At 41.9% G+C, this 23709-nt stretch overlaps 1 protein-coding gene and 1 long non-coding RNA gene across 2 annotated transcripts in view; both read right to left on the bottom strand.

The window, feature by feature from the left end:
* Positions 1–4499: 4499 nt before the first annotated feature.
* On the bottom strand, positions 4500–7139 carry LOC309511509 (uncharacterized protein). The gene is made up of 5 exons (XM_082186765.1): positions 6909–7139; positions 5850–6044; positions 5679–5758; positions 5535–5589; positions 4500–5318 (listed from the first exon to the last, which is right to left on the bottom strand). Exons 1-5 carry the CDS (start codon positions 7008–7010, stop codon positions 4506–4508), a joined length of 1245 nt encoding a protein of 414 aa, XP_082042891.1. The 5' UTR covers positions 7011–7139; the 3' UTR covers positions 4500–4505.
* A 5300-nt stretch (positions 7140–12439) lies between these two features.
* The window catches only part of LOC309511627, a 216751-nt gene continuing 205481 nt past the window's right edge, over positions 12440–23709 (bottom strand). The window contains exon 2 of the long non-coding RNA XR_014210738.1: positions 12440–13307. This is a non-coding gene — a long non-coding RNA (uncharacterized lncRNA). The remainder of the gene's footprint in view (positions 13308–23709) is intronic.

Consider the following 23709-nt stretch of genomic DNA (forward strand, 5'->3'; position numbering starts at 1 on the left):
CGTTTAATAGCAATAATTTTTAAATGTAATCTGTACATTCATACTAGTGTTAGACCGAATAATGAAACATAAACGCATACATCTCTGTTATGAATAACAGCCATTTACAGCCAATATGACCAATAATGTCATATTTTGTATGCTTCCTGTAATTTTTATTAGGGAAGGACATGTCTGAAGGACACTGCTGTGCCAACCATTTTCTCTTTCTCCAAGGGCAAAGAACAACAGCCAAAAATAACACGCTTGGTAAGTATTGATGAGGTGGTAAGTGGCATCCCTATTTCAGCTGTAAATAGTAATGAGGAGGTTGCATATGTAGACAATATGAGTAGTGCCAACAGCTATGCTGTCAATCAGAGCAATCTCATGATGATGGAAGACACATCTGAACAGGCCTTTGTTGCTCAAGATGTCGTGCATGATGACATTGCTCTGACAGTGAATGTGTGTGAGGATAATGGTTTGGGTAGTAGCGTTCAACACACAAATCGGAGTGGAAAACAATCACACTTTGGTTCTTTGAGTGATCTCTGCTACTATATTTCAGAGTCTCCGAAAACAATTAAAAGGAAAGCTTATGAGGTAAAGGACAAGCTATGTGTAGCTCGCAAAAAGCTGAGGTTGAAAAGGCAACAGACAAGGAGACTAAAGGCAAGAGTTTCTTCCTTGAAAGGTGTCATCAAAGTGCTTCAGAAGAAACTTATAATTTCAAGTGAAAGTCATAATTTCATTAAAAAGTCATAATCATAATCAGAAAGTCATAATCAAGTTATAATTTCAAGCCTCTCTTCTTGAAAGTCTGGATGATATTCCCCGGGAGATATTTCAGAGAGTCTGGATGATATTCCCCGGGAGATATTTCAGAGAATCCAAAAGAAGAAAAAGTCAGTGTTTTCCGAAAACATGAAGCAATTCGCAACTACACTGAACTTCTACTCTCCAAAGGCCTATGACTATGTGAGAGAGAAGTTTCTCTTGGCTTTGCCTCATCCTCAGACCATACGAAAATGGTACAGTAGCATCTCTGCAGATCCTGGATATACTGTTGCTTCATTCACAGCTTTAAAAAGTCATGTTGCTGAGCAGAAGAAGTAAAGATAAAGCTGGTAAAGACACAGTTTGCACATTGATGATGGATGAAATGTACATTCATAAGCAAACTGAGTTTGGCGGCGACCAAATTCATGGCTATGTTGACATTGGAGGTGGTGAGATCGAAAATGTTGTGGCAACACAAGCACTGGTCCTCATGGTTGTTGCAATCAATGAGTCTTGGGAGATTCCCATTGCTTACTTTCTTATCAACAGCATGACAGGAACAGAGAGAGCAAGCATCATCCGAGAGAGCCTTGTTAGGCTTCATGCAATCGGCGTTAGGGTTGTCTCCATGACGTGTGATGGACCCTCCCAAAACATAGCAATGATCAGGGAGCTTGGTGCTAACTTGTGCATCATGGACATGAGACCTTACTTTCTCCATCCTGAGGATCACACACAAAAAGTCCATGTGCTCTTGGATCCATGTCATATGCTCAAGCTTCTTCGGAAATCAGAAAATGAAGGTCAATCTTGCAGCCCAGCTCTTCAGCAGCAGTGTGGCTGATGCCCTAGAGTATTGTGAGCAGGAGCTGAAGTATGCCCAGTTCAGTGGATGTGCAGCCACAGTTCAATTCCTGCGCACAATAGATGCAGCATTTGATGCCCTTAATAGCCGCAACCCACTTGGCAAAGGACACAAAGCGCCCATCAAGCTATCTACTAAACACCGTGCTAAGGGTATTTTAGAAGAAACAGAGTCACTTCTCCGTGGGCTTAAAATGAAAGGAAGATGTGCATTCCACACAGAAAAAGACACCCATCTATGTTTTCATTGCTTGTGGCAGAAGTGTGATGGGCATCTACGAAGACCTGGTAGAGCAGCCAGCTGCCCCATGCCGATACCTTCTGACCTACAAACTCAGTCAGGACCACTTGGAGTTGTTCTTCTCTGCAGTCAGAGTGCGTGGAGGTTACAACAACAACCCCAATGTAAGGCAGTTCCGAGGGGCATACAAGCGCCTCCTTGTAAGGCACCAGGTGAAAAGGGGCACAGGCAACTGTCTCCTTCGAGACAACACAACCATCCTTGACTCAACAATTGCGACTGTGAACATCGCTCGCCGGGTGGATGTGGAGCCTGTGGAAGTGCTTGTACCTGAGGATGACTCCCTCCCTGACCTTCCAGATGTTGACAATCTGTCTGAGTACAAGGAAGCAGCAATCTCTTACATCACAGGCTTCATTGTGAAAAAGACGAAAGAGAAGGTTAATTGCATGCCTTGCTCACAAGCACTCACCTCAGATGACTTGGTGCATCCATTTATTAGTTTGAAGGACAGAGGTGGCCTACAGAAACCATCTCCAGGCATCACTGCAGTTTGCCAAGCTACAGAAAGATGCTTTCAGCGGCTGCTAAAAACCAATGAGGGAAGGGCTCCACAGGGAAGAAGAACAACAGCAGCCATTGTCACTCAGGTTCTTTCTGATTGTTCTGAGAATAATCTCTTCCCACAGCTGCACACTCACATGTTTGACATGTGTGTTGAAGCTAACCATGTCCATGTTCTGGTGAAGATGGCTTCTGCGTAGTACTGCAAAGTTAGATTAACCCTCTGAGGTCGAGAAACGCGCCGACGCGTTTTGCTGGATTTTTTTCACATAGCAGCAACATAAACTTAAATGACTCCGTCATTTATGGTTATACAGAAAAAAGAAATATAAAAAAATAATCTGTGATATTTCTACTTTTGTATGTGTCCACTTACAATCAAATCAAAACATTGTGCTTTTGTAAAATAAAGAAAATAAACAGGGTGTGCGTTCTGCCTCTCCGTCGCGGTGAACTTTTTTTTCTTGAGCACGTCTATAAACTGAAACAAAACTCAGCGAATACTTCTCACACATTTATGAGCCATATACCTTTATACACATTTAAGTGTGTACTTTTAAATGATCGGATTCAAACTGAAAACAAATATTCTCTGTTTAAGTAATTTGTATAAAACCAACAGGATGTCCAGTATCTCAAACGCTTGCTAATAGGCTATGTGCACAAGTCCCGTGACGTACAGTACTTCCGTTTTCCACAGTGATCGGCAGATCAGTTTCCGGTTTACTTCCCGCTCCTGTTACAACGGCGGTAAAGATGATGCAAAGTGAGCAAACAAGAGCTGTAACCGTAAGAAAACCCCCAAAATATAACGTCAGAGATGTATTCAAGTTACAGAAAACGGTGCGTGGTTCAAATGACCATTGCAGTGTGCCACTTTGTACGGGATCCAGACGTTATAACAGTGAACTCAGCTTCCACCGCTTTCCAAAACATAACGGCATTCGTGCGCAGTGGCTACATAAGATCCGAAGGACGGGGTTTTCCGTTACTCCGCATACGAAGGTATGCAGCAGACATTTCACTAATGATCTTATCCTTACTACTGCTAAGGGTAAACGGAGTTTAGCTGCAAGTGCTGTGCCATCGTTGTTTGAATGGAACGGCTACACGAACAGCAAGACGCGGGCTGGCGTTTGGGAGCGCCACACTCGTCCCACATCAAGTCCTGACCCCGTGGCTGAGGAGACTGAGGAGACTGAGGAGGAGATTGTGGAAGCAATGGTCCCCATGCCCATCGACCACGACTACGGAGAAAGTCCCACAGTGTGTGTCGACCGGGAGCAATATGAGAAGCTACTAGATGAAATCGAGATGCTGAGACAGCAGGTCCAAACGCTTCATCTACAGAGCTCATTTGGACTCCAGCGGTTTGCATCATCACCAGAGGACATCCGATTTTACATGTGTGTGTATATATATATATATATATATATATATATATATATATATATATATATGTGTGTGTGTGTGTATATATATATATATATACACATATAATATATATAATATACATATATATATATATATATATATATATATATATATATATATATATATATGTATACATGCAGTGTACTACTGAGCTAATTACTCAGCAGGTGTGCTGCATGCAGTTTTTTCCCCATCACATTGTGGCTAGCATTTAAACCTTTTGTTTGTTTAGTTAATTAGTTATCGGTCTAATTTAAGTGTGTGTAGATAGACCAGAAATGGGAAATGAACCAGAAGATTGTGAATAAATGCATTGTTATAACCACATGAATGTCTGCTGAGTATCTTTCTCATTCAGTGAACCCACCACAGTGGAAAATTGTCAACTAAGTATTGGCATAGCAGCCCCTCCAGTGGTTTATAGGTTTTGTTAAAATCAAGTCACCGAATTCAATGTTGCATTATAAATTTATTCAATTTCAAAATAAGCATTTACATTACATCACACATTACATTTCATTACATTGTGCATGGTGATTGGATTTGCACACATTACATGCATTTCTGCATGTATACATTGAAATAAAACCTGTCTACCTTTTCTTTGATGACATCTAACATGTCACGGTCTGTGAATTCGTTAAATTAGTACATCTTCCTCAGCTGAGACAACAAAGTCACACCAATTCATTCCTGTTATTAGGATCTGCCCTTGTACTTGCGAGTAATAAGCATGTGATCTTTTGAGCTCCAGTTTGCCTGAATTCATTTTGAGATATGGACAGTCAACATAGCTTTTGACATTCGGACATTTAATTTCAATCAAACCAAAATTACACTGCTCTGAAGGATCAAAAATTACCCCATCGGGAGATGCCCCCAACCAAGGGGCATCAGGGTGGATTACAAATCCACAAGGGTAGTGGTTGACCCTCTTCATCTGGCAGTACTCCCAGAGGGCATCTGCCTCCATTTCAAGCCCCCTCTTCATAGCTGCAGTCTGACGGGTTCCCTGCAGTATCCGGTCAGCCAGACTGTCTTCAGTACACTCTCTCACCTGACAGATCTCCCTGAAACGTGAGGCAGTCAGTCTTGGCCTCCTTAACTGATGCCATTCACTGCACGAACTTTGTTCTCTAGTAGCACACTCAAATTTGTGTGCCATGTCCCAAGTGACATCAAGACTTTTAAGGTACAGCTGCTGTGCTTCACTACAGACAAACATGCAATTAGATGGCTGCAGGTGATAATTCTTAAGAGGCAGAGATGGAGGTGGTGGGGCAGCATGGAAGGACAGGTCCCTCTTAGCTGTTGCTGGTTGCTGGTAGGACAATGGACTTCCAGCTTGAACTGGGCCAAGGGCAGAGTCAACCAGAGGAACTTCACAGCTGATGCCCATGCTGCAGATCATCGGTGCCTCAGCTGCGGAGAAGTTCTTATAGGCTTCTGTCACCTAGGCATGTAATAAATCGTAATTATCATACCATAAACACTTCCCTTTTTTCAATGTAGTGGTGTGCATGGCCTCACACCACTAAAAATAGCTTTGTAATCGAAAACCCTTCTGTAAACAGCTCCTCATAAAATTGTGAAATACAAGTATATGTATATAAATTTAAGTTGAGATCATATTATACTGTCCTTTGGAATTTGATCTTGTTACCCCTACCTGAAGCATAGAGAGATTGGGTAAATCCCCACTCAGGCCTTTGTAGAGTGTGCTCCTATGTGGAACATAAAACTTTACATATGTGCCATACACATAAACATTCATGCAGGATACTGTAATAAATCTACAATGTTCAGCTTTTACCTTATGCCCTCTTTTTTTCCTCCACACTTTGGTTTTGCAGATAGCACAGCCATCTTATCCACAGGTCCTGGTTTTATACCCTATCAAATAACAGGATATAGTTCAGAAAATATCACCAACATGTATATAATGAGTGTGCAACAGATATATATGCCTTTTATTGTCACTTACCAAAGTTCTGGGCTTGTGCCATTGTTGTTCTCCTTCGGTACAGCTTAGAATAGGGGGGACCACAGGCACCTTCAGTTGAGAATAATGTGCAGACTGGAAAAGTAAGGCTACACAGTGGTTACATAAAGCTGCTCCAGCCACACATGTGCAACTGTGATGCACCAGCTCCACCGGACTGGAATCTTTCAGTACCACCTGTAAAAGTAAAATGTCATAGGTAGTATTTATTAAACTTGGCTTACTTAATTGTTTAATCATTCTTTTAGACACTGTCTGGGTTTATGTTAATCATTCCTATCTCTAATAGCCACTAAGCATTTGAGTATTTTGGCTTAATATTTCGAATGCACTACATCAATATTATGCCTTATACCCACAAAACCAGCTTACACCTTAAAAATTACTGAGTTTAGGTAAAACACAGCTAATAATTAGTGACAGGAACGATAAGATGCATATGGAACTGATGAGAAAAATATGAATCAGTACGCAATAACCAGTGGGGATCAGCTAAGTAAACTTACCGGCCTCCTCTAACCACTGTTTTCATTCAGCTGCATCCCCAGGAACATCGGGAAACTTGAGTTATAATAACTTACCGTACTGATAACAACATTACAGATTGAACATGAATAGATGCAGTAACCCAGTGGGGACCAGCAAGGTCAGCTTACCTGTTATTTTAACCGTTATTTTCATTGTGAGCAAATTCTAGAGTTACATTAGAATGTATGATCTTGCTAGGTCCCCAAGAACATCAGGAACACTGGGTTTCTCTCAGCAACCGCTGCTATCTTATCCATTCAGCAACCGCTGCTATCTTATCTATTCTGGCTTCACCATACACTCAAACTGTGAGGCTTCTCCGCTTTCTTCATGGACCTGTAACACAGCGCCCTGACAACAACTTCACACGTGCCCTGATCTTTGTCTGACACTGAGAGAGAGACAAAGTTGACAGAGTTTGAACAACAAGAAATACGAAACAAACGTAAAGCTTAAACATAGCACGTCACCAACGTTAGCTAGCTGGATAGCATAGCCACATAATCTACTTACCCTCGTACTGGTGCAAGTAACTGGATATATAAAGACGAAATCCTTTTTCCCGTTTGCTCTTGGGAGCAGGGGAGTGGGCATCCACGATACGGTGAACATCATTTACTGATATTTTTGGCAGGTTCTGTAAACATCTTGTAAAATTCATGGTGATGCGATGAAGCGGGAAGTAAACCGGAAACTGATCTGCCGATCACTGTGGAAAACGGAAGTACGTCACGGGACTTGTGCACAGAGCCTATTACTTTTTAATTCGACACGCCCACTCGCGCAAAAGAGATTCACATGCAAATCTCCACATGGAACGCGAACGCCCTCGTTACCTCAAACACAAAACACCAAAAAACTTCACAAGTCTCTGCTTTTCGTCGAGTTTGGAAGACACGTCTGAGCTTACATTGGATTTACCTAAGAAGAAGAAGAACGCGATTTGAAGACAAGAAAGATGTAAGGTAAGAAATTCTTACTTATTAGTTTATGGTATTGTTGCATAAACTTCACATTGCAGTTGAACTGTTGCTTGATATATGGTGAATATTATACTATTTAGACCCGTGTTTCCTGTTAAATACTGTTTGTGGATATCTGCTCAAACATAGATATGTATAACCAAAATGTTTAATATTTTGGAGCGCGATGGCGTTTGAATGTATCATATTTTGGAGCGCGCTGTGGGTTTTAATGTATCATATTTTGGAGCGCGATTGCGTTTGAAAGGAAAAATGCACCAAACATTAGGCTTTATGTTTTTACTATTATCTCATTTCATATCATCATAACGAATGGAAACATTTGAAGTAACATATGATAATTAATATATTTTTCTCTAGCGTAGTTGTTCTTGAAATCTTTTGGCAGATTTAATTTATTGTTATTATTATTTTATGCAGCACTGCGTAGCCTATGCCTACAAGGCACAACAAACCTGGTGTTCATTATATATTGTTGGAAACGTGTGTGTGTGTGTGTGTATTCTGTGAATTTTAAAAAGAAATTTTAACCAGAAAAATCTAAAATCTATTCCCAAAATCGTGCAGCCCTATAGTTTCTCTTGATATCAGTATGTTCACAGTTTTTTCTTTTTTTTTTTCTTTCAGGGACCAGATGCAACTGAGTCCTGCTGACTTCAACATTCACATGAGTCTCTGTACATGAACATGGTAAAGTGAAAATCAAACACCTTGGAAATGAAAGGTATGTACAATGTTTTTAGGAATGGCACAAAGGTCTCTGTCTTTGGATCATTGTTTTCAATGTGCTCTTTTGTCATTTGTATTTTGGATTGTGTTGTGTTGTAAATAAATCCAAACAATCTAAAAGCCATTCTTTTTTAAATCTCCTCATTCTTTGTGCAAGGTTGCTCTGAATGACAGGGCCTGATCGCTCCTAATAGGGCAGTTAGTGGAGTGTCTTTGTCTTTCTCAGGTGTTAAAGCCTTACATATTCATGAGATGATCACGCCTCTTCGCATATGGCTTTGTCACACAAAACACGTCTTAGAAATTTTAAATCAATATATTGTCTTATCTGAATGAGCAGTCAGGGTGATTTTCACATAGTTTTGGAGCAAATATTCTAGGCTATGTCATACAATTTTCAAAAGTCTTGTGAAGAAATAATCAGTATGGGTTTCATGGCCTTATTTCAGTGAGAATTTTTTTTTGTATTTTCACAAACCACACATAAATGTCATTATCTCAAAACTACAAACTTTTACATACATGCTGCTGATATATTATTGTAGCAGAGTTTGTGCTGAATACAGTGTAATTAGACTTTAGCCATGAAAATGTCACTAGTAACAGAAAAAAACACAAATGTCAGAGCATGTCAGAACACCTCCAGAGCCCAGAAAACAGCTCAGACCTCAGAGGGTTAAATCATATAGCAAGACGGACGACAGATAAAATTAAAGAAGGCAAGGTAGTCCGCAAAAAACATACAAAATTAATCAATTTTTATGGAGATTAAGGGAAAGGTGGTTGGTCGTATGTGTGTGTGCGTGTGTGTGTGTGTGTGGTTGCTGTAAAGCATGTTTTTCTATTGTGTATGTCAGAATGTGGCTAATTAAAACTTACTTTGTAGTTATCAGACGTAGAACATGGAAAATGGTACTGAGCCTATCTCTCTTTGGACAACATTGTAAATGTTACTTGGAGCCTGCATGAACTCAGGCTCTAAGTAACGTTCAATGTCTGCTTTAAAAGAAGTACGTACATACATGTGTTGTCTCAAATTAACCTCAATGTCAGATGTACCTTATGCGAACCCCACCAATTCCCAGGATGATTTTCAGTTGGAGTCTGCATGAACGGGGCCCAACTCTTACAAATCACATGCTGCCTTCCTTAACCCACACATATACCGCTGATTAAACTTATATTTTGTATGGGCTTTCCCATGTCACATTAAAGACTGTTCAATATCTCTTCGAGTTCGCATGAAGGTGATATTGATCTGTTTGACATTTATTACTATATGTGATTGTTACGGTTGTGATGCTTTTGTTGTTGTTCCTACTGTCTCCTTCTCCTCTAGGATTGGTCCTGGACTTAATGAGAAGCCGTTGGTGGTTGGACCAGAGAAAGAGGCCTGGACAATAAAATCCCCTGGAATTCCTCTGGAGGGAGCTCTCTGTTTTTTTTGCCTGCACTTTGTTGTACTGTGTGTTTGACCTGTGAAAGTGTAAACAATGTCTGCTGTGCTCTTTCTGTGTAGAGTTAACAGAGTGCTGTTAGCCACCTAACTTTTGGTGATATGTTTTTTTTTAGAAACCTCAATGCTTTTTGATTACATCTGTTACATACAAGCTACATGACTTTGAGAAGCCGTAGGGGGTGAGTGCCTCGTTTTTTTTGTAGGCCAAATGGCCTTCACTTTTCTCCTGTTTACTGGATAGTTAAGGAGATAGGGTACTTTTTTTGTATATTTTGTTTCTTTTATTTGTGATCAATAGGGAAGTTAGCTTTCTTGTGGGAAAGTTAGTTTCTGTTTGTTTGTTATTTTGGCATCAACTCACCCCTGAAGATTTTGCTTCATATATTGTTTTGTTTGATTTGTTTGATTTATTCAAGACACTTTGTAAACTCTGAGATACCATATTCTGAAAACAATTAAAAACGAGCAAGAAAAGTCAAATAAAAAGACTAACTGAGAAGCATTGTGTTGTTGTTTATGTTACTTCCCTGACCTAGACCAGGGTCCGTAACATAAATTGGGGGCTCGTCCATTGCATATCAATGAAGGTAGTTGATATTAGCAGAGGTGTGGACTCGAGTCATGTGACTTGGACTCGAGTCAGACTCGAGTCATGAATTTGATGACTTCAGACTCGACTCGACAAAATGTACAAAGACTTGCAACTCGACTTGGACTTTAACATCAATGACTCGTGACTTCACTTGGACTTGCGCCTTTTGACTCGAGAAGACTTGCTACTTCCCATGAAAACTGGGGAAAAAAATGTCCACACGGCCGCGCCGCTCTCAGTTTATCTGCATCTGTGAAAAAAATTTGCACCAGCTGTATGCATGCAGCGAGCGCGCGCGCTGCCTGCACGACATCCAATCACTGTAGTCCCACGTTGTTTTGATTCGACAGCATCTAACGCCCGTTTCACACAAACTCCGTTTGCAGTGCGTATGCGCCAGCGGTGCGTATTTTTTTCCGTACTAGTGGTGGAAATTTTGATTCTTTCCAGAGACTCGTTCATTTTCAGTTCGTTCACCAAAATGATTCGTTCAGATTCGTTCACTGATTCGTTCAGTGACAATTTCTTCCTATTACATAAATACCGCAGCAGGTGGCGAAAAAGAGTGTATTTTATGCTATGTTTTAACGAAACGTATTTACTTGTTACAAAAAAAAAATATTTGGCTTTGTTAAAATTTGTGCCTTATTTACTAAATTAATAAAATAAGTCTAAATAAGAGGTTCAGATGACCAAACCAAGGTTTTCTTGCATAATTAACATTTTAATTGTTTGGTCAGACATACACATTCATACATCTGGGATTATATTAACGTTGAGTTATGTTCTGTATGTTAAATATGATAAACAAATATATGCACACCTATAACTGCGCTTTGAATGAGATTGAATCACATGCTAAATGACCGATCTACCCAGTACTCTCATTCACGAACGAAATGTACCAGTTTGATCAATTCGTTCACGAACGAGATCTCTCTCTCTCGTTCAGACTCGAAACAGAGCGATCTCGGTCAGTGAGAGGCGTATTCGTTCAGTAGATCCAACCAAATGCATGCCCCTTCACAGCCCGAACTAAAATGTTATTTGCTGACGTTACGCAAATGACGTTACGCATATTTTTTGGTTTGTTTTAGTTTTTAGAGAAGTGCATGACACGAATAAAACGTAATTAATTCAATTTTGATAATACAAAATGAACACAAGTAGTAAAGTAAATTTTTCAAAGTGCAAAATACCACAAAACTAAGTCTAAAACACACAAACAAAATAAAATAAAAGCAGGTAAAGAGAAGTGTAAATTTAAATCAAGTAAACAGTCAAGTGCCCCCCGCCCACTTAGCTCAAACCAAGTACAAAATGACAATGTTAATTTGTCTTTGTTATATTTAACCATCAGCTTGCGTTATTAAACTGTTTTCATTACAATGGTAAAGTGTAAATTTCCTTCTTTGATGCAAATATGCTGACTACACAAACCCAGCTCTATCGGTTCGCCATCATTATCGTTCAAACAACTGGTTCTTTTCGTTCACGAACGACATGTACCAGTTCGTTCACGAGAAGATCTCTCTCTCTCGTTCAGACTCAAAAGCAACTCGTCTCGGTCACAGTCAGTGAAGGGCGTATTCGTTCACTACATCCAACAAATCACATGCTTCGTCACATCTCATACTCGAAGGCTATACGCTGATTTCACGCAGCCGCCATTTTGAAATCGAAAGTGAGGCTCCGGTGGGAAGAACCCCGGAAGTAAAGATAAAAAACAATGCCTTGGATTACCAACCTGAAGCTGCTGCCGCGATTTACACTATTGGATGTTAATATCCAATATAGGATATGTATATAGTTCATTCCTGCTTCTTTTTTTACATTCTGAATTATATATAAAAAAAAAAAAATATTTATAAATGAATTTCACTGTATATAGTCTAAAGTATGAAAGAAATGTTTGTACATTTTTAGAATTGACACAACATCATTAAACACAACAATACGCTATCACATTCACGACTCTCCTGTGATTAAAGGCGACACTTCCGGTTTTCATCCCACCGGAGCCTCGCTTTCGATTTCAAAATAACGGCTGCGTGAAATCAGCGTATTGGCTTGAGGTTTAGTCATTCTTGACAGGTTGAAAACACAGAGCTACCCGGTTCACTGAGCTGCGCATGCGCTGCTAATAGCGCCGCGCGGCAGTGGAGGGAGGAATTTCAGTGAACGAGAAATATGAGTCAATGGATTACGTGAACGAGAACGATTCGTTCACCTAAAAGATTCGTTCAAAAAGAACGATTCGTTCACGAACGTAACATCACTATTCCGTACCCATGTTAACAGATTAGAGCTTTCACACTGCACGCGGTTGCAGTCCGTCGATCCGTTCCAGGTGCGGTGCGTATACAGCAGTGCCGCGATCGTTTCCGCACCGAGTCTATTTCTGCTGTGCTGCACATGTGCTGCACGCGCTGAATTAAAGTGACAGCGCATGTTTCGTGGTCAAAATGAACACAGATTGACCTAAAAATTTTGTAATTTCACCATAAATGCGATTAATTAAATAAAATGTAGTAATCTCACCATAAATGTATTTAATTAAATACTATTTTCACTTTAAGACCAGGGTAAAGCAAGGAAAACTACAATTTACCTCAACAAGGCGACATTATGAACGACACTCGTCTCATTCGTGGAGGTGGAAAAACATGTTCCTTGTGACATGCGAGATTTATTGTATTAATTTAAATATAAAATAAAAGACATGAGAGTCGGCTGTTTTTTTATACAAGTAGCCTACATGGTTAAATATTTGACCACTTGCTTTAGGAACTTAATATAAGTAGAAGTAATGCATTGAATAATAGGCCTACGTTGTTTAAATTGTGTTTAAACGTGCATACGTCTATTAAAGAGTGTATATGTGTACAAAGAGAATCGCAATGCTGAGAGGTTAAGACCGGGGTAGCCTAAATCAAGGGAAAATACATATTTCAACAAGGCAACATAACACTCGTCTCATTCGTGGAGGTGGAAAAACAAGTTCTTTGTGACATGCGAGATTTATTGTATAAAGATTTAAGTTATGCAAAAGAAAGAGTATGAGTCTGCTGTTTTTGTCAATTTTAAGTTTTAATTTAAAATGTAGGCTATGCGATTTTAATATAAGTACATGGTTAAATATTTTACCACTTGCTTGAGCAACTTAATATATAATTATATAAGAGTAATGCATTAAATAATACGTTGTTTAAATTGTATTTAAACGTGTGTACAAAGAGAATCGCAATGCTGACATTTTTTTTTTTAAATAAAAGATGCTAATAACTTCTGGATTTGAAATACAAATAGTGAGTATGTATTTGTGGTACAGCCGCGGATCACGCACTGCAAACGCAGCATATGTGAAAGCACTATTGCGCGTGCTGGTCTTGCACCGCATACGCACTGCAACACGCATTCCAATTATATTATCAGGTTGGTCCAGTTTTTCAGAAGTGATAATTTTGAGGAGTGAGGATTTTATTGATGACATGTTTAAAAAGGTTTAGGCTAAAACGACCCATGTCTATTTGAAAGTTAAACTGTTTTGCAATATGAGGTTAATACAATACAGGACTGAAGCTGCATGCTGTGCATTGTTCTAGTGCAATATGCTGTTGAAATACAAGCATTTTTTGTGAAAATAAAATTTTCTGTTTTTTACTGTATTTGATTAATGTCATTGTATAAAAAGAGGTTTAAATAAATACAAATCTTACTGACGTACATGATTTGTATACATTTTATTTCTGTGGTAAGAGGACTTGAAATGACTCGAAACTAAAATGGTAGGACTTTGGACTCGACTTGAGACTTGTTGGCTTTGACTTTTGACTCGACTCGGGACTTGCCTCATCTTTGACTCGACTTGACTTGGGACTCGAGGGCAAAGACTTGAGACTTACTTGTGACTTGCATAACAATGACTTTGTCCCACCTCTGGATATTAGTTATACAAGCATTTGTTGCCTGGTAATTTTTCTTTGGTGCTTGACGAATTTGAGGAGTATAATCATGGAATTTGATTTAACATCGTTTACATTGTCTCCTACCACGGAGGAATTTAATAAGTGTCGTAAAGCTGATTTGTTACAGATTGCAGATTTTTTAAATATTGTTGTTCATAGGGAGGGGCCAAAACGATTGGTTAAAGAAGAGTTGCATAGCAAACTGGTGGAGGCTAGAATTTTGCCAGATGAATCTGTGGAAGGAGTAACTGGGAAGGGTGCTGAGGCAGCAGTAGATGGAGATACCTTTCCTTTTTCTAGCATAGATCCTAGTCATTCTCGATTTGATCCTATGCTAGCTATTAAACTGAAGGAGTTGGACCTGCAGTTAAAGAAACAGGATTATGACGCGCAGCTTCTTCATTTTCGGACTCTTGAGTTAGAGGCTGATAATAAATTTAAATTACGCAGTTTGGAATTGCAAGCTAGATCATCACCTAATGTGCCTGTGCCTGTGCCCAGGTCTAGACCACCATCTCCTCGTTTGCCAGGGAATGTTCCAGTTTCACCTGTACCGAATCAGAGTCCACCCGCTACCTCTTCTGTTGGTGCGTTTGCGACCAGCTTTGATGTGAGTAAATACGTTACACTTGTTCCTCCTTTTAGAGAGACGGAGGTAGACTCCTATTTCGTCGCTTTCGAACGCATAGCAGCTACATTACGTTGGCCAAAAGAGTTGTGGTCGCTGCTATTGCAGTGTAAATTAGTGGGTAAAGCTCAGGAAGTGTGTACAGCTTTACCTATTGCGCAAAGTTTGAATTACGATACAGTTAAAGCTGCTGTTTTGAGAGCGTACGAATTAGTACCTGAAGCTTATCGCCAGAAATTCAGGAACCATCAGAAAATTACCAGTCAAACATTCGGCGAGTTTGCTCGTGAGAAAATGGTGTTGTTTGATAAATGGTGTGCAGCAAGCAGAGTTACAACATTTGAGCAATTACGTGAACTCTTGTTGTTAGAGGATTTTAAAAGTTGTGTTTCAGAGAACATTGTTGTATATCTGAACGAACAGAAGGTCTTGTCTGTGACTAATGCCTCTGTTTTGGCAGATGAATTTGTGCTCACGCACAAAACTGTTTTTACTCCGTCTGTGTGCAAAGAGAAACACGGTTCATCTGTGGAGTTTCCTGTGAGAAACAGCTCAAGGTTTTTTTTTTAAGGGTAAAGGAAAAGGAGAGAATAGAGAAGCAGCTTCGAATGTGTTTCGTAATACCAATGTGGCTCGTGAGGGAGAGAGACGCGTTTGTTTTTTCTGTCGCGAGCCAGGACATTTGATTGCGGATTGTAAACGCTGGAATCAGAGTAAACCTCCTGAGAAACCAAAGGGAGTTGCTCTGGTTCATACTGCTCCCTCTGTGTTTAATTCTAGTAATCCGCATACAAACTTATACTGCCCATTTATTATGGATGGTTCAGTATCTCTCTCAGGAAAGCAGGGAAATTTGAAGCCGATTACGATCTTGCGAGCTACTGGTTTGGTTCAATCTTTTATTGTGGAAAGCGCACTAGATTTCTCAGAACAGTCGTATTGTGGATCAAGCGTGTTAATCCGTGGCATTGAGCTTGGCTGTGTTAAAGTTCCCTTGCACTCCGTTTACCTTCAATCTGATTTGTTCACAGGAATTGTAAGTTTGGGAGGACGTGCTCAGCTTCCGATAGAAGGAGTAGGTCTGATATTAGGCAATGATATTGCTGGTGGTAAGGTGTTTCCTCAGCCCATTGTTGTGGACAAGCCAGATGTGTCTGGGTTTTGTGAACAGCTTGATGTAGGCCAACAGTTTCCTTCTGTTTTTACTGCCTGTGCGGTAACCCATGCTCAGGCTAAAAAGTTTGATGATGTTTTAGATGTGTCTGAAACATTTATGACTGATAAAGTTGATGCGAGTATGCAGGATGTTTCTCCTAATGTGTGTGATTCTGACCAGGATGTTGCAGTCCAGTTGGAGTCTATGCTTGGGGCCGGAAAAGAACAGCTGGCGGCTGCACAGAAAGCTGACCAGTCTCTAGTCAAATGTCTCGCTGAGGCTGTACAAAAAGATGAAGTAGTAGATAAAGATGTGGCTTATGTTTGGGAGGATGGAGTGCTTATGCGTAAGTGGTCCCCATCAGAGAAGGATCTGAGCTGGAAGACTGTGTTTCAGGTAGTGGTCCCTCATAATTATCGTGAACAGATTTTGTGTTTAGCTCATGATCATGCTCTCTCTGGTCATCTGGGAGTAAACAAGACTTTTAGTCGCATCCTTCGCTATTTTTTTGGGCCTGGCTTGAAAAAAGCGGTTTCAGAGTACTGTCGATCGTGTCATGTGTGCCAGCTAGCTGGTAAACCTAATCAGGGAATTCCTAGTGCTCCTCTTCATCCTATTCCAATTGTGTCGGAGCCATTTGAGAGAATTATTATTGATTGCGTTGGTCCATTACCCAAGACTAAGTCTGGTTATCAGTATTTGCTGACTCTAATGTGTGCTGCTACTCGGTACCCTGAGGCGATTCCTATGCGTACCATTAGAGCTAAGAATGTGACTAAAGAACTGGTCAAATTTTTCTCTACATTTGGTATTCCCTGAGTTATACAGTCAGATCAAGGTACAAATTTTACCTCCAAGCTGTTTTCTCAGGTTCTGGACTGTTTGTCGGTAAAACATAAACTTTCTAGCGCCTATCACCCAGAGTCACAGGGAGCACTAGAACGCTTTCATCAGACCTTGAAAAGTATGTTGCGTACGTACTGTTTTGAAACGGGGAAAGACTGGGATGAGGGCGTTCCCTTGGTCATGTTTGCTGTACGAGAGACTGTTCAGGAATCCTTGGGTTTTAGTCCTGCCGAATTAGTGTTCGGGCACACTGTGCGGGGCCCGTTAAAACTGTTTCGTGAACAGTTGCTGGCAGAGACAACCCCCCAAATGAGCGTACTTGACTTTGTGAATTCCTTCAGAGAACGCCTACACCAAGCTCGTGAAGTGGCCCTTTCGGAGTTGGGCCGCACTCAAATTAAAATGAAGACCCGCTTTGATAAAAAGAGTGTTTATCGAAGTTTTGAGGAAGGTGATTTGGTGCAAGGTAAATTCCATCACGAAACCTGACTCCTATCCTTTACCAAGGATGGATGATTGTATTGATAGGGTTGGCGCTGCAAGGTTTGTGACTAAGCTCGACCTGTTAAAAGGTTACTGGCAGGTACCTTTGACCGCCAGGGCTTCAGAAATCTCTGCCTTTGTTACGCCTGACCATTTCCTGCAGTACAAGAGGATGGCTTTCGGGATGCGAAATGCACCCGCCACTTTCCAACGCCTCATGAGAATAGTGCTGGCTGGGTTAGAAAATTGTGAGGCATATCTGGATGACATTGTCGTTTATTCATCTGACTGGGAACAGCATCTAACAAGTCTATATGCAGTTTTTCATCGACTAAGTGATGCATCTCTTACATTGAACCTTGCTAAATGTGAGTTCGGGAAAGCTGTGGTGACATATCTCGGGAAATGTGTGGGTCAAGGACAGGTGCGTCCTGTTAATGTCAAAATTGAGTGCATAATTGATTTTCCAGCTCCCAAAACAAAACGAGAGTTGCGTCGTTTCTTGGGAATGACGGGATATTATCGTGCTTTCTGTAAGAATTTTGCTGAAGTTGCATCACCCCTTACTAACTTACTGAGTCAATCCAAAGTTTTTGAGTGGAGTTCAGAGTGTCAGTCAGCATTTGATGCTGTTAAAACGTTGTTGTGTAGTGCCCCAGTTCTATCAGCTCCGGATTTTTCGCGACCATTTAAATTGGAAGTGGATGCGAGTGAGGTGGGAGCAGGAGCAGTCCTTATTCAGGAGGATGAGACAGGAATTGATCACCCAGTGTCTTATTTTTCAAGGAAATTTACAAAATCGCAGCAACATTATAGCACAATCGAAAAAGAGGCTCTTGCGCTGTTGCTTGCACTCCAGCATTTCGAAATTTATCTTGATGCTTGTAATATTCCCATCCTGGTGTATACGGATCATAATCCCCTGGTTTTTCTGTTTCGAATGTCGAATTCAAATCAAAGACTGATGCGCTGGTCTCTTTTGATACAAGGTTTTAATTTGGAAATTCGGCATAAGAAGGGATGTGAGAATGTGCTTGCTGATGCCTTGTCACGTGCATCATGTAACCTTGAGGATTGAGAATTGTTTTGTGATTACAAATAATGATTTGTAATTTTAAGGGTGGGGGTGTTACGGTTGTGATGCTTTTGTTGTTGTTCCTACTGTCTCCTTCTCCTCTAGGATTGGTCCTGGACTTAATGAGAAGCCGTTGGTGGTTGGACCAGAGAAAGAGGCCTGGACAATAAAATCCCCTGGAATTCCTCTGGAGGGAGCTCTCTGGTTTTTTTGTAGGCCAAATGGCCTTCACTTTTCTCCTGTTTACTGGATAGTTAAGGAGATATGGTACTTTTTTTGTATATTTTGTTTCTTTTATTTGTGATCAATAGGGAAGTTAGCTTTCTTGTGGGAAAGTTAGTTTCTGTTTGTTTGTTATTTTGGCATCAACTCACCCCTGAAGATTTTGCTTCATATATTGTTTTGTTTGATTTATTTGATTTATTCAAGACACTTTGTAAACTCTGAGATACCATATTCTGAAAACAATTAAAAACGAGCAAGAAAAGTCAAATAAAAAGACTAACTGAGAAGCATTGTGTTGTTGTTTATGTTACTTCCCTGACCTAGACCAGGGTCCGTAACAGTGATACATATGCAACCTCCCTGGTCAATATTTATGTATATAGTTTCTGGAATTCTGTGTCAAAGTCAAGGATCAGTTCATGACATATTTACAAAAAAAAGTATATATATAAAAAAATATATATTCTCTCATGTTGTTGTTAGCTTCAAAAAGTTAACATCCATGGTTAGTTTGGTTTTATATTATATAGCGTTATTGAAGTGTTACAGTAATACATTAATACAGTATTTTAAGTTATGTTATAAATTTATATTGATTCTCATGTGATTTTTTTGGGCCTGATTGCTGTTTTCATTACAGCTGGGCAAAATGTTAATATTTAAGGTTGTTCCTATCCCTTAGTCTTCACCATTGTATATTGCTTTTCCAGTGTTGTATCGGTGGTATGTTTTCTATTTTTTCCATGTCTTGTACCTGTCGTTTTGTAGTGTCTCGTATGTTTGTCCCGTGTTATATGTTCTCACTCATGGCCTGCACCTTGTCGTAGTGAGTGGACTTTTAACCAAGACAGGCCATACTGAATGTATTGTACCAGTATTTTTTAACCTTGTCATCTTTCTCTCATGAAGGGTGTGTGACGTCCCCTGATTTTTGTGTGTCAGTAACCATACTTATGTTGTCTGTTGATGTGCCAGAGGAGCTGATTGCAGTATCCATCCTCCAGATGTGGAGCGTTCTGATTCCAGCTTCCATCATGGCTCTATACCTTCTCTGTCATTGCCTGCACCGTTTTGCTTTGCTTAGCTTTTTGTTTAACTTGTAGTCTACTACTGATTAAAATACCCCATATCTGAAGTTGCAGTTCAGCTGTTAGTGTTTGTGGCAACTCACTTTTGATAAACACTAAAACAATAATAAACAAACAATAAAAAGGATGGGAGAATGTAGGGATGAGGAAGAGCAGAGCTGGTAACAGTGTTATGGCTACAGGTGTTTCTAAATTAACATAAAAAAAAAAAACTCAACATTAGCCATGATGGTCAGGGCTAAATTTAGGCCTAACAAAATGGCCCTAAAGGCAAAATTCAAAAGCAGTAACACTGCCCACTGTAAGCAGTTCACTGCATTTGGATGTGGCCTTTAAGGCAGTTAGCTATTGTATTTAAAAACGTCTCAGGTTACGACTGTAACCTATGTTCCCTGAGAACAGGGAACGAGACACTACGTCAGAATGACGCTATGGGGAACGCCTCAGGCGTGACAGGTGTCTGAAATAAATATCAACTCACGTCAATCATGTTGACCGGCGACAGCCCGTGAATCATCAGCTTGATTGATTAACGCGCGACCTGGATGTATAAAGGGGAGCCTTGCACACATGACAACATCCTACCGTCTGAAGGGACTGTTGCAGGCAGGCCCAGAGGCATGGCAGGAAGACGTAGTGTCTCGTTCCCTGTTCTCAGGGAATATAGGTTACAGTCGTAACCTGAGACGTTCCCTTTCGAAAGGGAACTCTACACTACGTCAGAATGACGCTATGGGGAACGATATACCAACGCCACCATGCTAAGGGGAGTGCATGCCCTCAGGTCTGGGCTGTCAGTGACAGCATTCCCTACGGTCATCGCCCAAGCTAAGGGATACCACAGAAAACCTCACAGTTTTAAGGGAAGGTTTACCTGGGCCAGCTCAAAGGCCTAGGACCACAATTCAAACTAGAAAGGGTCCCTTCTAGGGAATGTGGCTAGGGGACCCGAGGGAACCCCAGCCAGTCACTATTCAGGGGAACGTGCCACCTGAAATGCCACCAGGCAGGCCTGACCTGGTGTCACTACATAAGACACTACAGTCTGGCCACTTCCTGTCTGTCCGAAGACAGAGCCTCTGGACACTTGCCTTAGGAAGGCATCCAACCCAAGGGACTGCGAAGCAGGCAGTGAACCACTCAGCCCGGATCTCAGAGACGGGACATCCTGGAGAGTATGACTCAGTATAGTGCTTTACAACCCTTGCCAGCGAGGGGAGTTTCTCTACTCGATCCATGGATCTACCCAGTGCTTGTGTTTCAAAAAAAACACTGAGGAGGCCTGTGAGGGCCTAAAGGGAGCTTACCTCCAGGAAGGCCTGGTAGGACCTCTAACCTGGCGACCACAACATGGGGGAGCTTGTATTCAACCACAATATGTGGGAGCTTACCTTCAGGAAGGCCGGTGAGGCCTCTGACCTGGCGACCACAGCATGTGGGAGCTCATATCAGGAAGGCCGGTGAGGCCTGTAACCTGGCGACCACAACATGTGGGAGCTCATATTCAGGAAAGCCGGAGAGGCCTGTAACCTGACAGTCACTGCTTCAGAAAGGCCTACCTGTAACCACATAATGTGGGAGATAGCTTGAAAGGGAGGCGCCTGTCGTAAGACATTGCGACAGAAGACGCATCTAGAGTGGGACCCAAGGTGAAGAACCGGAGTCTGAGCCACGTAAAAAAGGGAATGAAGCGGACAGCGCATAACCCTTACCATAAATATGAATTTTAGAAAGTACACGACACGAAAGTGTGTGTGCTTAGCCATTCCGAATCCAGGAAGGCCTGGTGAGGCCTGAAAACCTGGCTACCACAGTAGGTGGGAGCTCATATCAGGAAGGCCGGTCAGGCCTGTAACCTGGCGACCACAGCATGTGGGAGCTCATACTCAGGAAGGCCGATGAGGCCTGTAACCTGGCGACCACAGCATGTGGGAGCTCATACTCAGGAAGGCCGATGAGGCCTGAAACCTGGTGACCACAACCTGTGGGAGCTTATTTTCAGAAAGGCCCTAGAACCGAAGTCTGGGCCACGTAAGAAAGGGAATTAAGCGTACAGCGCACAACCCTTACCATAATATGGATTGTAGAAAGTACATGAAAGAAAGTGCATGTACTTAGCCATTCTGAATCCAAGAAGGCCTGATGAGGCCTGTAACCTGGCGACCACAGCATGTGGGAGCTCATACTCGGGAAGGCCGGTGAGGCCTGTAACACGGTGACCACAGTGTGTGGGAGCTCATCAGAATGTGGAAGTTAGCTAGCGGAAGGCGTCTGTCGTAATATACGTGACGACAGGACGCAACTAGAGTGGGACCCGAGGTGAAAGACCAGGGTCTGAGCCACATAGGAAGGGACCAAAGCGTACAGCGCATGACCCTTACCATAAAATGGATCTTAGAAAGTACACAGGACGTTAGTCGTGTGACTTACCATAAGCATGGGTCTAAGAAAAATAGACGAAGTAAAAGGTGCATGTACTTCATCACTCTATATTCAGGAAGGCCTAGTGAGGCCTATAACCTGACGACCACAGCCTGTGGGAGCTCGTATCCAGGAAGGCCGATGAGGCCTGTAACCTGGTGACCACAGTAGGTGGGAGCTCATATCAGGAAGGCCGGTGAGGCCTGTAACCTGGCAACCACAGCATGTGGGAACCCATGATCAGGAAGGCCAGATGAGGCCTATAACCTGATGGACACAATGCATGGGAGCTCACATTCAGGAAGGCCTGATGAGGCCTGCAACCTGACATGTGGAAGCTCACAACCAGTGAGGCCTAAACCCTAGCGACCACAATGAGTGGGAGTTCACATTCAGGAAGGCCTGGAGAGGCCTGTAACCTGACATGTGAAAACTCATAACCAGGAAGGCTTATAGGAAGCCTGGAGCCTGGCGGCCACAGTATGTGGGAGCTCATACTCAGGAAGGCCTATGAGGCCTGAAACCTGGTGACCACAGTAAGTGGGAACTCACATTCAAGAAGGCCGGATGAGGCCTATAACCTGACATGAGGAAGCTCATAACTAGGAAGACCTGCGACCACGGTGTGTGGGAGCTCATATCAGGGAGGCCGGTGAGGCCTCTAACCTGGCGACCACCATGTATGGGAGCTCATATTCAGGAAGGCCTAGTAAGGCCTGTAACCTGATATCCCAGTATGTGGGAGCTCATATCCAGGTAGGCCGGATGAGGCCTGTAACCTGGCGACCACAATATGTGGGAGCTCACATTCAGGAAGGCCGGTGAGGCCTGTAACCTGACATGTAGAAGTCCATCACCAGGAAGGCCGGTGAGGCCTGTAACCTGGCGACCACAGTATGTGGGAGCTCATAACCAGGAAGGCCTGGCGAGGCCTGTAACCTAGCAACCACCGTGTGTGCCACAGGATGTGGGAGCTCATATTCAACCACAATATGTGGAAGCTCACATTCAGGAAGGCCTGGTGAGGCCTATGACCTGATAACCATAGTATGTGGGAGCCCATATTCAAGAAGGCCTGGTGAGGCCTATAACTTGATAACCACAGTATGTGGGAGCTCATTCAACCACAGTATGTGGGAGCTCATTCAACCACAGTATGTGGGAGCTCATTTTCAGGAAGGCCTAGTGAGGCCTATGACCTGATAACCACATTATATGGGAGCTATATTCAAGAAGGCCTGGAGAGGCCTATAACTTGATAACCACAGTATGTGGGAGCTCATATTCGGGAAGGCCTAGTGAGGCCTATGACCTGATAACCACATTATATGGGAGCTATATTCAAGAAGGCCTGGAGAGGCCTATAACTTGATAACCACAGTATGTGGGAGCTCATATTCGGGAAGGCCTAGTGAGGCCTATGACCTGATAACCACATTATATGGGAGCTATATTCAAGAAGGCCTGGAGAGGCCTATAACTTGATAACCACAGTATGTGGGAGCTCATACTCAGGAAGGCCTAGTGAGGCCTATGACCTAAAAAACCACATGTTTCCTTTTTTTTTTTTTTTTTTAAATGGGGACTGTCTGGTCAAGGAGGCCTGCCAAGGCCTACCACCTGCCATACAGCCTCCAAAAAACCTTTAGATTTTTACCTTC

The sequence above is a fragment of the Leuciscus leuciscus genome, assembly GCF_965113295.1.
Source record: "Leuciscus leuciscus genome assembly, chromosome: 12".
Classification (NCBI taxonomy): Eukaryota; Metazoa; Chordata; class Actinopteri; order Cypriniformes; family Leuciscidae; genus Leuciscus; species Leuciscus leuciscus.

Bases quoted from the DNA above. Each gene is read 5' to 3' on its own strand.
- LOC309511509 (XM_082186765.1), bottom strand. From the start codon at position 7,010: ATGATGTTCACCGTATCGTGGATGCCCACTCCCCTGCTCCCAAGAGCA. The intron at 5,590-5,678 runs GTAAAAGCTGAA...TGTTCCACATAG, and splicing joins GGAAAAAAAGAGGGCATAAG to GAGCACACTCTACAAAGGCC. The intron at 5,319-5,534 runs GTAGGGGTAACA...TTACATGCCTAG, and splicing joins CCAATCTCTCTATGCTTCAG to GTGACAGAAGCCTATAAGAA.